The 15,397-nt window shown below is 38.7% G+C and overlaps 1 protein-coding gene and 1 pseudogene across 1 annotated transcript; both read left to right on the top strand.

The window, feature by feature from the left end:
- The first annotated feature begins 3,198 nt into the window (after positions 1 to 3,198).
- Positions 3,199 to 4,625, top strand: LOC148702861 (3-oxo-Delta(4,5)-steroid 5-beta-reductase pseudogene; annotated as a pseudogene).
- Positions 4,626 to 8,747: 4,122 nt separating this feature from the next.
- LOC103707365 (3-oxo-Delta(4,5)-steroid 5-beta-reductase-like) lies at positions 8,748 to 10,276 on the top strand. Its single transcript, XM_008791819.6, has one exon. It carries the CDS (start codon positions 8,914 to 8,916, stop codon positions 10,114 to 10,116), a length of 1,203 nt encoding a protein of 400 aa, XP_008790041.2. The 5' UTR covers positions 8,748 to 8,913; the 3' UTR covers positions 10,117 to 10,276.
- The last annotated feature ends 5,121 nt before the right edge of the window (positions 10,277 to 15,397 follow it).

The following is a 15,397-nucleotide window of genomic DNA, read 5'->3' as shown; positions in this document are numbered from 1 at the left end:
AAGTGATTGAGAAAAACAATACATAGGAGCTTGTTGATCGCCCAGAAAACAAAGAAGTTATCAATGTGAAGTGAGTTTAGAAAGTAAAATTCAATACAAATGGTTCTGTTCAGAAAAAGAAAGCAAGACTGGTTGCAAAGGGCTATTCACAGCAGCCCGGTATTGACTTCCAAGAAACATTTGCTCCGGTTGCCCGTCTTGACACCGTGAGAGCACTTATCTCTTTGGCAGCACAAAAGGGTTGGTCGTTGTACCAACTTGATGTGAAATCAGCATTTCATAATGGGGAGTTGAAAGAAGAAGTTAATGTTGAGCAACCTCAAGGATTTATCATTGAAGGCCAAGAAGAAAAAGTGTACAAGCTGAAGAAAGCACTCTATGGGCTGAAACAGGTACCTAGAGCATGGTACAGTAAAATTGACAGCTACTTCAATGAACAAGGCTTTGAGAAAAGCAAAAATGAGCCTACTTTGTATGTCAAAAATCAAGGTACAACTGATATTCTTATTGTTGCTCTTTATGTTGATGATTTAGTGCTAACTGGAAGCAATGCAGAAATGATTGAAAAATTTAAGAAAGAAATGATGAGAAAGTATGAAATGAGTGATTTGGGATTGTTACATCATTTTTTGGGTATTGAAGTCTATCAAGATGAAGAAGGGGTATTCATTTCACAAAAGATGTATGCTGAAAAAATTCTGAAGAAGTTTAGAATGTTTGGATGTAAACCAATAGCTACACCCCTTGTTGTCAATGAAAAACTGATGAAAGAATATGGAAGGAAAAAGGTCGATGCAACTCTGTATAGAAGTCTTGTTGGAAACTTGCTTTATATTACAGCTACAAGGCCTGACATTATGTTTGCAGCAAGTATGCTTTCAAGATTCATGCATTCTTCAAGTGACATCCACTATGCAGCAGCAAAAAGAGTACTTAGATACATTCAAGGCACCATGAGCTATGGAATTCAATATTCCCAAAGTTCTGAAGTGAAGTTGATTGGTTTTTGTGACAGTGATTGGGGAGGTTGTGTAGATGACTGTTAGGATCTCATGCACGCCGCAGAAAAATTTCAAAAATTTTCAGATCTGCAGCGGAAGGGCATGCGCAGATCCCGTTCATCGCATGAACGTATTTTAAAACCATTTATAGATAGATTAGGATTAAATTCTTTTAAACCATTTAAAAATCAATAAGACGATCAAATCTTCACCTTGTGCGGGTAGATGGTCGCCGCAAATCTGATTTACGTGAATTTGTTGAAGGTTCGATGGAAGCCGCACACACGTCCGGCCTCTACGGGTATCCACACGAGGTAAAGCACCGATCGAAGCTTTTAGATCTCCCCGGGGTGCTAGCTCCCTTGCAGAGATGGCTATTGATGGCTGATATCCTCTCTATCAATCAACTCTTGAATGCCACGCCAAGAGCTTCTTTTCCCTTGCTTCCTTATGGCTGAAAGGAGGAATGGAAGGAGGTTCCTTGCTACCAAAAATTCCAAGAAAAACCAAAAAAAAATTGGAGCCCCTTTGAACCCCTCTTTTATGGTGTGTGGATAGAGATGAGCTCCTAAATTTTAGGAGCTCATCTTTATCCCTTTGTGAATTCAAAATAGGAGGGGCATGGCCCCTCCTTTTTCCTTCATGCCACCACCCAAGGGAGGGAAGGGTTGGGTCCAAGTGCTAGGATTCAATCCTATTCGAAATAGGATTTGCACCCATTTCAATTTCCTCCAAATTCTAATCTAATTAGGATTTAATTGAACCATGACTCAATTGAACTCTTCAATTCTAATCCAATTAGGAGTCTTTTAATTAATTAGATTAAAATTAAAATTAATTAGGACTTAAGAAAATTCTAATCTAATTAGGACTGATTAAATTTCAGCCCTAAGGCAATTAGGACTTTAGAAATCCTACTCCAAATAGGACTCTAATTTAATTTGAAATCCTAATTCAATTAGGACTCCAAGGATCCTACTCCAAGTAGGACTCATGATCAAGTCCAATTAATTAAATCCAATTAATTAAATTAAATTGCAATCCGATTGCAATTATTCCTTCTTCAACTCACAAACTCTTAGCGGGTTAACCAATTATCAATCAAATTAATTATTTGTGATTTCTAATCACAATTCAACCATCGGATCGGTCAATACCTCTAATGTGTGTGACCCCATAGGTTCTATTCTGACTGGTAGTGAGATATATTGCGATCTCTATCATAATATCATTGAAAACTCCTTTTAATGGGTTGAAACAATTCCAACTCAACTCACCGGGGATCATCGACCATCAAGATGGTCCCTATGAGTCTCACCATCCACCAGTGACACTTAGCAGCATGTAGTGACAACCCAGTAGAATGGAATGATGAACCTCTAGGTGCAGTTATTGTATGATACAGTCCTTCTATCGTAGATCTCTACAGAACGGAGGTCATGGATAACTCGTCAAACTCCATCGTCTGTCATATGTCTAGATTTATTCGACTTGAGTTCGAGAGTAAAAAATTTTTTCTCCACTGTATATACTATCCTGGCCAAGATCTTAGAATTCAGTCTTATAAATCAAATAAGATCACTCTTCATCTATAATTCAATGTAGGTGCATACCCTACTCCCACAGTAAACCTACTGCAGCCAATCTACACTATAATGACCCATATGACTAGAGACCATGTATATGTGTAGTCAAACTACAATACCTCACTGTGAGTAGCCGAATCACCGTAGGTCAAAGGACCAGTCACACTACTGCAACATCAAGCAAGTCACTGACGAGTGGATAGACATCCAAGTGACTTCTTGTCTTGGTTACGCTCAGTACCCTTGTTCTCTAACAAGCACCTGCACTATCACTTCAGTGTCTCTACACTGTGAACTCGAGTCTCGTCCATCCATAAGAAAAGTGATCTGTGCACTGATCTTATCGGATCGATCACCGTCCTCGTGATGATCCATTGATCAGGAGCATTTAGAAATTAATCATCAATGATACATGGCTCAAATTCTTAACTCTTGAGAATATGTATTATCATCTTATTAATTTTTTGGATGATTCATAGACACATAAACAAAATGAATGAAAAAGATGCCCATTTATTATTCAATAATAATAAAGTCAAGTACAAAATAATGTTCCAGAATTAATAATGTGTCAGCCAGATTAGCTTCTAGGGCATATATCTAACAATGACATGAAGAGCACCTCCGGTTATGCATTTTCACTTGGATCAGGTGTGTTCTCTTGGTCCTCAAGGAAGCAACAATCAGTTGCTCAATCATCAGCAGAAGCTGAATATGTTTCAGCTGCACTCGCCACATCTCAAGCAATTTGGTTGAGAAGAATTTTAGAAGACATTGGTGAGAAGCAAGAGGAAGCCACTAAAATATTATGTGACAACAAATCAGCCATAACAATGGCAAAGAATCATGTCTTTCATAGCAGAACCAGGCATATTGCAATTAAGCATCATTTCATCAGAGATGCCATTGAAGAAGAAGTGAAGCTGGAGTTTTGCAAGACAGAGGATCAAGTAGCAGATATTTTCACCAAAGCATTGCCAAAGGAGAAGTTCCATCAGTTGAGAGAAGCACTAGGAGTTCAAGACCAACACATTAAGGGGGAGAATGTTATGGTTAATGTGTTGTCTAATTAAATGCTATTTAATGTTTACCATAGTTACTTTTGCTAACTAGAGTCAAAATATGATTAGAATGAGTGGAAAAAAAGTTGAAGATACATGATATGCTGTAAAAAAAAAAAAAATAGTAATGGCTGAATAGTGGGTTGCCTCTCTTCCACTATTTTCTCCTGTTTTGCTGAACATAATCCAGATTTACAGCAACTTATTTTGTGAGTTTAATTCTGCCTTTGTTGTTTTATAATTGCTGGTGTGTCCAACCAACAATTGGCGGGGGTGAAAGCCCACGAGCCCCCTTTCCGTGAGGATCTCCCGCGGCTGGATTGCCCCAACTTCTGCTACGACCTCGAGGACATCCTCTTCGAGGAGGTGGCGAAGAGGAAAGGCACCGTGACGTGGTCGATCCACCGCCCGACGACCATCTTCGGCTTCTCCCCATACAGCCTTATGAATTTGGTGGGGACTCTCTATGTCTACGCCGCCATTTGCCGGCGAGAGGGGGCTCCTCTCCTCTAGCCAGGGAGCCGGGTGGCTTGAGAGGGGTTCAGCAATGCCTCCGATGCCGACCTTATCGTCGAGCAGCAGATCTGGGCGGCGGTCGATCCGTATGCCAAGAACGAGGCCTTCAATTGCAGCAACGGGGATGTGTTCAAGTGGAAGCACTTGTGGCCGTTGCTGGCGAAGGCGTTTGGAGTGGAGTGGGTCGGATACCGGGGGAGGAGGCTTGATTCAAGCTTGTGGACGCCATGAAGGGGAAAGAAGCGCTGTGGGAGGAGATGGTGGCGGAGCACGGGCTAGCACCGACGAGGCTGGAGGACGCTGGCAACTGGTGGTTTGTCGATGCTGTGGTCAGCGTGGAGGAGGAGTTTCTGGACAGCATGAACAAGAGCAAAGAGCACGGGTTTTTGGGATTCCGAAACACCGTATCTTCTTTCAAATCTTGGATCGATAAGATGAGAGCTTACAAGATTGTTCCTTGATATTGCTTTGGTCACATCCTCTTTTTTTTCTTTTTCATTTTTTTCTTTTTCTTTTTTTTTAAAGTTAAAAACGATATTTGTATAGTTCTCACATGAATACAACTTGCCAAATCAAAAGAAAAAAAATGATACAAGGAGTGAGGAATATCTCCGACTCTCGTCCAAACCACTCCATCGGAATGCCGGGCTACAAAAAAAGCGACCCAGTCTGCCGCACTATTCACCTTTCGATAAACGTGTACAACCTGAAAGGAGCCTGACTCTTTGGCCAGACCGCGGATCTTGCAAAGCAGTGGGTATCCTTCTCCATTTATATCCACACCCCGTATCCAGTCAACTACCATGACGGAGTCCTCCTCTAGAAATATCCTATCGGCTTCCAGGACCCTCCTCGCATATAACATGCCCTCCCAGGTTGCCTGCAACTCTACCTCAATGACGGCCCGGCCTGTGGTACGTCGCCCTCCAGCTACAACCAGCGTACCCAGATGATCTCTAATCATAAAGCTCACCTCCATGTGCTTCGTCCGCCGACTAGCTACTATCGAAGTTCACTTTGAGATGACCAGAGGGTGGGAGTACCCAAGAGACGAGGGCAAAATCAGGCGTCATAGCAGCAGAGTGAGTATCCCAAATGTCCCTAGTCATTCTGGAGGTGAACAACGAGGTAGTCATGATGATCTCTGTTGCATGGCGGCCCTGCCCACCACAAAACTTGGCGATGATCCCCTATCCTCAAACATGCGGGCATTTTTATCCAACCAAATGTAGTAGGCCAGGTATGCCCTTATCATGACCCCTGCCTCGACATGCGGTCATACCCTTTACCGTCCTTTATATAGTGGTCTGTGAACTTGGTTTGCCTTCTGCTTCTGAGTCATGGATGCGGTAGTTGTATGAATTATGTGGCTGTGGAAATGGAAGAATATGAGTACAAAGCTCTTCTTGGCTGCGTCATTGGTGTTATGATGTATTCGTGATGCTAAACTCTTTTTTTTTTATTGTTATTCATGATGCTAACTCATAGGTAGTGAACCTTGTTGTTTGATTCGTTGGATATTTCAAATGGCATAGTTTATGGGGTTTTGATGCCTGTGATGTAAGTTGATGAGTGGTGAGATAAAAAAAACTAAAAACTTTAGTTGCCTTCGCCATACTCCGTTACAGGGCATGTTTGGTGTCACTTCTATTTCGAGTCCAGAGTTGGACGTTTGGATTGGTGGGCTGTGTATAAATGTATGTTGATATCAAAGAGTAGCGAAACAAGCGTTACGAGGCTGGAGAAACACTTAGAGAATATTATGAAATATTGGATTTTTTTAGATTAGGTGGGACTCCACTCTATTTCCACCTCACCCCTTGAGGGCCAACACCAACAGAAGCTAGCACCCGCCTTGTCACCATTTGGGCAAAAGATGATACCATTCTAGCAATTGCTCAGTGGTAGATATTGAATTTTTAAAATTATATATTTTATGTGGTTGATACAATATCCTTTGTTATTTCATTTTTATCTAATCTTCTTCTTCTTCTTCTTTTTAGTCTAATCTTCTTCCCCTTCCTAATTTGATAGGTTATTCTTTGTTATTATTCTTTATGTAGAATCCTAGTAAATATTTCTGTGGGAGAATACTATTTGATTTTTTTTTTTGTGATAGAGAAAAAGGGAAGGAGATACACCCCATATTCTGGAGGTTGCACCATCCAAAACTTGAGCCCATAGCCTTTGGTTTCTAACCAAAGAGATGTGAGGCCATTAAGATAAAGCCCCAGTTAACAAAAATGTCTGAATACTTAATGATGCAATAGTGTCTATACTATGCCCAAGCATTGGTTTCTAGTTCATTCCTATAAAATGTATATACAGTAGAGATAATATGATTCCTTTTCTGAAAACCAAATGATGGTTCAATAAAACAAAAGTGGAACCTCACATACCGCACTGCACTTAGTAAATATGAAGAAGCAGGAGCCATGTATTGAACATTGAATTAGATTCATCACAGATAGGAATAGGAACCTTTCTTTCAAATATTATCCAAATCTTATTTGATATTAATTAGGAACCTTTTCGTTTTTAGGATTAATAAAATAATATAATATCAAAATAGTTTAGAAACACTACAACAAAAATGACCTTAGATTTTGGCAGCAGTTTTCAGGCCACTATTTATGGACAATATTTGTAGGTTTAGACATTAGTCTTTCATACGCAGGTTTCATATTGTTTAAGCAACATTTTCGAAAAGTTTTGCACAATGGTTTCTTGAGTATAGAAGTGGGTTTTTTTGAAGTTTTGAGCAACAGATTCCTGCCACTATATATATCCTATTCTAAGCAACAATTCGTAACCGTTACATATTCCATTTTTATGTTTATACAACATTTTGCAATAGCTTTAGCAATGACAATATACTATTGCATATTATTTGCTCAACAACCTATATTTTCCAAATATCATTAAATCATAATTTATAATATAATGATTGTAGTTATATTTGCAAAATCCATTGATCACAATAAAATTTTAACAGTGTACAAACACCATGGCTAAGCTGCCACTTAACATACCATCAATATTCAACAATCAAAGTCATAAAAATATAAGAAACAATGTTCAATAGTCAAAATCTCTTCATAAATGATCTTCTGCATACTATGATGAATGATCCTTTATTCGTGATGGTTGTTATGAAAAATTTTAGCTTGCGCATCGTATGCAGTATAAGAGAAGAAACATTTGAGAATAGTATGAAAAATTGACTTTTTTTATAGATTAGGTGGGACTAATCCTCACCTACCACTCTATATCCACCTTATCTCTAAAGGGTCAATGCCAACCAGAATTTAATACTCACCTTCTCACCACTTGGATAAAAGATGATGCCATCCTAGCAAGTGCTTGATAGTAGACATTGAATTTTTAAATATATATATTTTATGTGGTGGATGCAATATCCTTGTTTTTTTCGTTTTCATCTAATCTTCATCCCCTTCCTAATTTGATAGGTTGCTCTTTGTCATTCTTTATATAGAATCCTAGTAAATATTTCTGTGGGCGAATACTTTTGATTTTTTTTTTTTTCTGTGAGAGAGAGAAAGGGAAGGATATATACCTGTACCATATTAAAGTCGATATGCTGGAGGTTGCACCATCCAAATTTTGAGCCCATAGTCTTTGGTTTTTAATTAAAGCGATGTGGCCATTAGGATAAAGCCCTAGACTTGAATATTTAATGATGCAGTAGTGTCTACTATGCTTATATATTGGATTTTAGTGCGTTTGATAAGGAATTATATTCGAATTACTTATGATGACTGCCATATAGGATTATCATGGTGCAATCAAACAAGTGATCTTGTCATCTCTACCCATATCATCCTTTATCTTGGGGTCATCACTCTATATCCAACACCACCATCAGGATCAAGTGTTTAAAATAAAAATTGTTATAATGTTACAAGTGTCTATTAGAACATTATAACTCATATTGTTTCAGTTGTTATAATATTATAATTAATAATCATTGTAATACTTTTGGACTTATTATATTTTATTAAGAAATATATATATATATATATATATATATATATATATATATAAACTTAGCATTATAATGGTCCGTTATAATATAAATAAATATTGTTATTTTTTTTAAAGTTCAAATTTTTATTTCTTTCTTGAAGACATTGTGCAATATGAAAGTAATATTTTTCCCAAGTGAATAACAAATAAAAAACAATGCTATTCATTTTTTTTGTTATTGCTGTTATATTTTAGTATAACACTATTATTAAAATAATTATTTAATATCTAAAATTTTGAAAGCCATGTTAAAAAAACAGAGCATCTTATTCTCTTCTGTTTTTATTAATAATAATAAAATATTTTAAAAATGAATGGCAAAAAAGTCCTAAATTTATTTTTATAATATTGAATAAGGATTTTTCCTGGGCCCATTGTAATAGGAAAGTCGTTACTAAAACTTTGAATATTCGTTGTCTTTCCGTGAGGAGAAGCTATTACGGAAATAAAGCAAAACGACAAAACAATTAGGTTCTAGCGGAACGCGAATCACTCACCGTTCCTTCTCACCCTGAAGGGTTAAGATGAGGAGACGAACACGCACGCTTTCCCTCCCTCGTTCCGCGCCGCTTAACGAGATCTTGATGGGCCTTTGCTCTCGTCTGCTCTTCTCAGACACCGTCCTCGCTCTCCTCGTGTCCATCCTATAAGTCTCAGCGCTCCTACCACCCGAGAAGTATTAATCCCATAATAAACGGAGCCATGAGCTGGTGGTGGGCCGGAGCCATAGGCGCCGCCAAGAAGAAGATCGATGAAGACTACGGCGGTGGCGCCACCGCCCCTAAGTTCCAGAGCGTCGGTCTGGTGATCGGCGTCACCGGCATCGTCGGCAACAGCCTCGCCGAGATCCTCCCCCTCTCCGACACTCCCGGCGGCCCCTGGAAGGTCTATGGCGTGTCCCGCCGCCCCCGCTCCGTCTCTTTCGGTTCCCTCAACGAGGGCCTCGCCGTCGAACACATCCAGTGCGACGTGTCCGACCCCGACGACGCCTTCGCGAAGCTCTCTCCCCTCACCGACGTTACCCACGTCTTCTACGTCGCGTGGGTGAACCGCATCGTTGAGGCCGAGAACCGGGAGGTCAATTCGGCCATGCTCCGCAACGTTCTCGCCGCCGTCCTCCCCAACGCCCCAAATCTCCAGCACATTTGCCTCCAGACCGGCCGCAAGCACTACCTCGGATCGTTCGAGTCCATAGGCAAGGTGAAAGCCCATGAACCCCCTTTCCGCGAGGATCTCCCACGGCTTGACTGCCCCAACTTTTATTACGACCTCGAGGACATCCTCTTCGAGGAGGTGGCCAAGAGGGAGGGGGCCGTGACGTGGTCGATCCACCGCCCGACAACGATCTTCGGCTTCTCCACGTGTAGCCTCATGAACTTCGTGGGGAGTCTCTGTGCTTATGCCGCAATTTGCCGGCGGGAAGGGGCCCCGTTGAAATGGCCGGGAAGCCGGGTAGCTTGGGAGGGGTTCAGCGATGCCTCCGATGCTGACCTGATCGCCGAGCACCATATCTGGGCGGCGATCGATCCGTATGCCAAGAATGAGCCATTCAATTGTAGCAATGGGGATTTGTTCAAGTGGAAGCATTTGTGGCCGTTGCTGGCGCGGGAGTTCGGGGTGGAGTGGGTCGGGTACGAGGGAGAGGAGCGGCGGTTCAAGCTGGTGGATGCGATGAAGGAGAAGGAAGGGCTGTGGGAGGAGATGGTTGCGGAGCATGCGCTTGCGCCCACCAGGCTGGAGGAGGTGGGGAACTGGTGGTTTGTTGATGCTGTGTTAGGCGTGGAGGAGGTGCATCTGGACAGCATGAACAAGAGCAAGGAGCACGGGTTCTTGGGGTTCCGAAACACGGTATCTTCTTTCATTTCTTGGATCGATAAGATGAGGGCTTACAGGATTGTTCCTTGATGTTGCTTTTATACGTTCCTTCTATCCGCCATTTAATCTATTAATTCACCTTGCTTGCTTGGTTTGCCTTTTGTTTTCATTCATGAAGGATTGGTTGTATGATTTTTGTGTTTTTGAAAGTGATAGAATGAAATGAGGATGCATGTCCTCATTTGCGCTATTAGTGTTGTGGTGTTTTGTTGGCTTTAGAGAAATTTATTTGTGTCAGCCAAGTTAAAGATGGTTGCAATGTTACATCAAGAAGTAACAAAACCTTCTTGTTTGATCTATTTAATATATCAAATGGGACACCTTTGGCATTTTTTAGCTGCTTCAAGCATGCCTGCATCCTGATCATTCTGTCATTTAATGTCACTCTTGTGGATGGGTTGATGGGTAGAGAAAAGGATGGAAGAGTAAAGTGCAAGGAATTAGCAGAGTGCCGATCTCCTGATTCTAGGTTTTATGGAAGCTGAAACCCTTTGAACAAATGATCTTCAGTATCACGAATCTTTGGATTGCGGAATCTTGCTTTCCTTTAATCCCTCTGTTTCCATCCTTTTGCTTTATTTCTGTACTCATAGTAGATATCACATAAATAATCTGGTTCGCCATCCGGTCAGCCTAAGTGCAGGCAGGGTACCCGGTCAACTTAAGTGCAGGCAATACTCTATACCACATGTATCGATTAGATAAATGAAAAAAAAATAAAGACTTTGATTGTTTTATCAATATTTGCTTTAAGAGCAAATATGTTTGGCTCTTGGCTTTGTTGCAACTTCAAAAATAAGCAACTGCCTTAAAAGTTCATCTTGATCATTTTTCTCATTTACTAGGGTATCTGGAAGCATACAAATAAACATGTGATATGAATATTCTTTCAGTACAAGACATGCGCTATGGATATGACATGATACGAATATTGCCAATACGGCAAATTTTGAAAAAATGGGATAGGATACAGCTAGGATATATCAATAAATATTTATGTGCATTCTATACCATACCATAATGCATGCATTATTATGTACCACACATATATGTATGTAAAAAAGAATCTCAAAATCTTAGTATGCTATCAAAATAATGTAGTCCATACTTACATGGTAGCATCAAGTTTTACAAGCTCATCATTTGATCATCATTCAAAATCATAGACTCAAATTTATACTTCATATTTTAATATTAATTTTATAGACTCCAAAGTTGACCATTAAATATTAAATGGTCAACACGAGGGAAAGAAAAACACATGCCGTTCCCCCTTATTTTTGGAGGTACCAAGAAGTATCAAGTGCATCTGAGAAGTATCTGGGTTATCTTTTTAATTTTCAGAAATAAGATACTTAATATAAGTATCAGACTTGTATCCAAGAAATATGCAACAAGTATTAGTATCTAATACATATTGGAGACTAATGTGACATGTGATTTGAAGTATTCTGTTCCTATCTGAGGTATTGCACTCTTTCTCTTCTGTGAAAGTCGAATCATATGTATAATTCTTCCTTCTACTGCTGCCTAATACAACTTCGCGGAACAAATGATATTCCAAATAGCATGAGTGTTTAGAACTTCTACTGTAACAGAATGCTCTGTTACACAACAAATTACTAACCTTAGTCATCTAATCAGCTGCAAAACACTAGATAACCTATAGCCAGCCATTTTTCGTCTCTTCCCTTTCTTTATCATCCTTCTCCCTCTCTCCATTTAAGGTCACATATGCAACAGCATTAGTATCATATAGCTACTATTTGTAAAACCTGAAGACTGTAAGACCAGGTTTGAGAATGTTGTTGTTTGGGATCATTGTTTCGATCCTTCCTTGAAGCAGGTTTTGTTTTCTGTCAAGAACAGGAGAAAAAATGCCATTAAATTGCTCATTATTCCCTCATTATCAGTTGTTAGGGCAGTTGTATTTATAATTTTTTTTGAAAGAACAGATGTAATTGTTTTAGCGAGAGATGCTTGTTTGACAACTTTCTACTTCTCTTGCTTTTTTGCCATTTTGGTTTTCCTTTCTTCTTTTCTAACATTTTTTTTTTCTCATGTCATGAATTATCCACCGGTTTTCTTGTGTATCTAAACTATTGTGATATCAATGCAATCTATTGTTCTACTAATAAAAAAAAAAGATTGATAGTCCATCTTATGAATGCTTTATTTGATTATATCCTTGTGAAGTGTCACCTCCATGATGTCAAAAGTGATTTGACATGCAAGTAGCTAACCACATTTTTACTTTTAAACTTTCTCCAACAAATGGTAGACTGGAGAACTTTCATGTGCCTTTTTTTGTCGCATTTTGCTTTATCATTTGGGAGCAGTCTGGATGCAAAAACGCACTGTAACTTTTAAGAATTTGATATCATAGATATATAAGTTATTTGTTCTTCATGGTATTAAGAATTTGACATCATTGATATATAAGTTATTTGTTCTTCATGGTTATGGTGTACTCCTCAACCCCCCCAACACCCCCCCCCCCCCCCCCCCCCTTTTTCTCCTTCCAAAAAAAGGAATTCTAGCCTTCCAAATAATACATCTGCTCTTGTAACTATGATCAGATTATTTCTCTTACATACTTTATTCAACCTCCTGAATGACCTCCTGATTTCTTTACCGTTGCTCTCTAAGTCATGCCTGACTTCAAATATTAGCATGGCCAAAGTGGATACTCAGCAGCTTCACCAAGATCATTTGACCCTATCGGCAAGACCATTTCAAGAGCTAGTCTCTCTCTACGTGCAAACTTAGAGAAAAAACATGCCTGTTGATAGCAGAATATTTTCTTTATGAATCAAAGGTAAGAAAGGTGGAGAGCAAGGAGGAGAATCTTACTTCATCTTTCTGCAGCCATTGCACAGAAACAGAGGGAACAATGAAAGAGAAGATATGTTGGTCCGTTAAAAAAAGGAAAGAAGATTCTATTACTGAACAATATGATGTTCAATGAACTTGCCAACTAGCCCTTCTAAGATTCCAGTGGACTCTATTGCCCAATGTTGTCTTGATCGTGAAAACAGGCACTGTTGGAGCTAGGATGCCAACTGGTGATTACAGAATTTTCAGAATTTGGGTGGATCATATCTTGAGGAGTAAAGCAAATACCATAGAAGGGACAAGGCATGTCGGTCTTGATTGTTTTACAATGTAATGCAGTTTGAAGATTTTCCTTATGCATTAATCATCTTAGAGTTTATTTTCATTTTAATTTTATATCTGACCGTTTTGAAAGCATAAGTGTTGTTTTCTTGCAATTTCTAATCAATTAAGCAATCTTGGAAATGACATTGTGTGAAGACCAGGGAATAATAACCCAATCAACAAAATTAATTGAGATGGTATGCATTATATGCCAAGGGAATCAGATTTCTGCAAGATCACAAGACAAGCCTTTTTATGAAAATGAACTTCAAAGTAATGTTATCACAAGTTTTTGCCTAGGTGTCAAGGCATCCCCATTGCCTAGGCACTTATCACATACTTGTTCCCTGGGCAATATAGTCATTCCAAGCATTTAGGCATCTAATGACCTCTAATTAAACAAAGTAGCCACTCAATATGGTAAATCATGTTTGATAATTGAAATTTGTAAGCTAGTTTTTGCGTTATCAAATACTTTGATGGGTGACGTGTTTCTTCCTCTCTTTGATGTTACGGATTTCACATCTAATCCGGGATGCAGAAAACAAATTTCTTGCTCTTGATACATGGAGGCTTCCATCTTTGATTTCTAGCCTCATGAGATGTGCTTCTTTACAGAAGTTGATTTGTTCAAGTTAAACCTGGATTGTTTCTTATTAATTGTATTTTTTTCATTTTCGGTATTTATACCATTGCCATGCTGCTGTAGTGATGATATAGGTTTGTTTGTGGTAGCAACGCTAAATACATTCCCAATACTAAGTATTAGTTTGCTACCAGACTTCTACAGTATAGAACTGCTTATTACGGAGTGATACGATCCAGTACAGCGAAACATGGATATTCCTATATGCATATTTGAGTTTTTGTGTAGAAAAATAATTGATACAGTGGGTTACTGTTAGGGCCACTATCATGGTCATACTTGTGAAGGCACTGGATGAAATCTAAAGACCAATGATGGTTGGCCTTGGATCAAGCATAAGGATAATATGGTGTTACTTCTTAACTATTATGGATATAATGTTTTTATTTATTGTGAAAAATGTGAACTTAGATTAGGTGAAAAGGCCTTGAAGTATAACAGATTCTACAATAGCTTCTATAACAATGTCAGTGGTAAAATCCTTCGCTTGTCTGTAGATGTCCTACTACCATGGACAATTCTTAAGTTAGAATCTTGAAATAGATTGTTATGCTATAACCACTTTGTTTTTTTGGATTGTAAGGGAGGCAAGAAGCCACCTGATATATAACTACTATCACTATCTCACTCTAAATATAACTATTTTCTGTTACATATATTTTAGGTTTCTCCTTTAACTCTGCATTATTTTTATTTTTATCGGATGTAGATTGTTCCTTATATTTTCATTATGATATAATGTTAATCTTTGCAATCTTTGGCTCTTGTACTGTTGTTACAAGCAGGATGATAATGTCAGAAACAAATGAAATAATTCTTCTCTCCTTTTTTGTGACATGGCAATTTGATTTACCTTTAATATACCTAATGATTTTGGCTCAAAGTTGGCCATCATTTCTTTCTGATGAGTGAGTCTAATTATTCCTTTTAAGATTGATTTACTCCTACATGCTAAAACTTATGTTCTAGTTTGTGATTAGCTCTCTGTTTCATATGATGTCTTGATGTCTTACTGGATCACAGAATTTTCTGAAATTTGTCGAGATGAACTTTGTAGTTCACTACTTTCTGAAATTCGATTGAAGTACGACTTTAACATATATCAGGATTCTTTTTGTACTATCTGGGTTTCAATTTATTTTAGCTATTTTTTTCTTAGTTTCATTGTGGTGGATGTGTTTGTATAAGACTAAACATGCGTCCGTACGGATTCTCTCATACTTTCTCTATTTAAGTCATTGGCGTCCTTGTCAGGCTAAGAGTTTAAATATATTCAAATCTAATCACAAGTACCACGATCGGCCTGTGGTCGATGCCAATAGATCCATGCTGTATGTCCCCTAATTTACGTAGATTATGGGTCGTGTCTGTTCTGATATTATTTGTAACAATCTATGACCTCGCCTTAAATGGCTAATCGGAAGGTATTATTTGAGTTCTTTAATTTTATATAAGTACTCAAAATCTATCAATGAATAACCGATAAATAATCGATGTGGGATTGAA

This window comes from Phoenix dactylifera, chromosome 7, assembly GCF_051530095.1.
Source record: "Phoenix dactylifera cultivar Ajwa chromosome 7, Ajwa_hap1_PhDact_Kaust_v1.1, whole genome shotgun sequence".
Taxonomy (NCBI): Eukaryota; Viridiplantae; Streptophyta; class Magnoliopsida; order Arecales; family Arecaceae; genus Phoenix; species Phoenix dactylifera.
The sequence above is the reverse complement of the archived record's forward strand: the minus strand, read 5'-3'. Positions and strand labels throughout refer to the sequence as shown.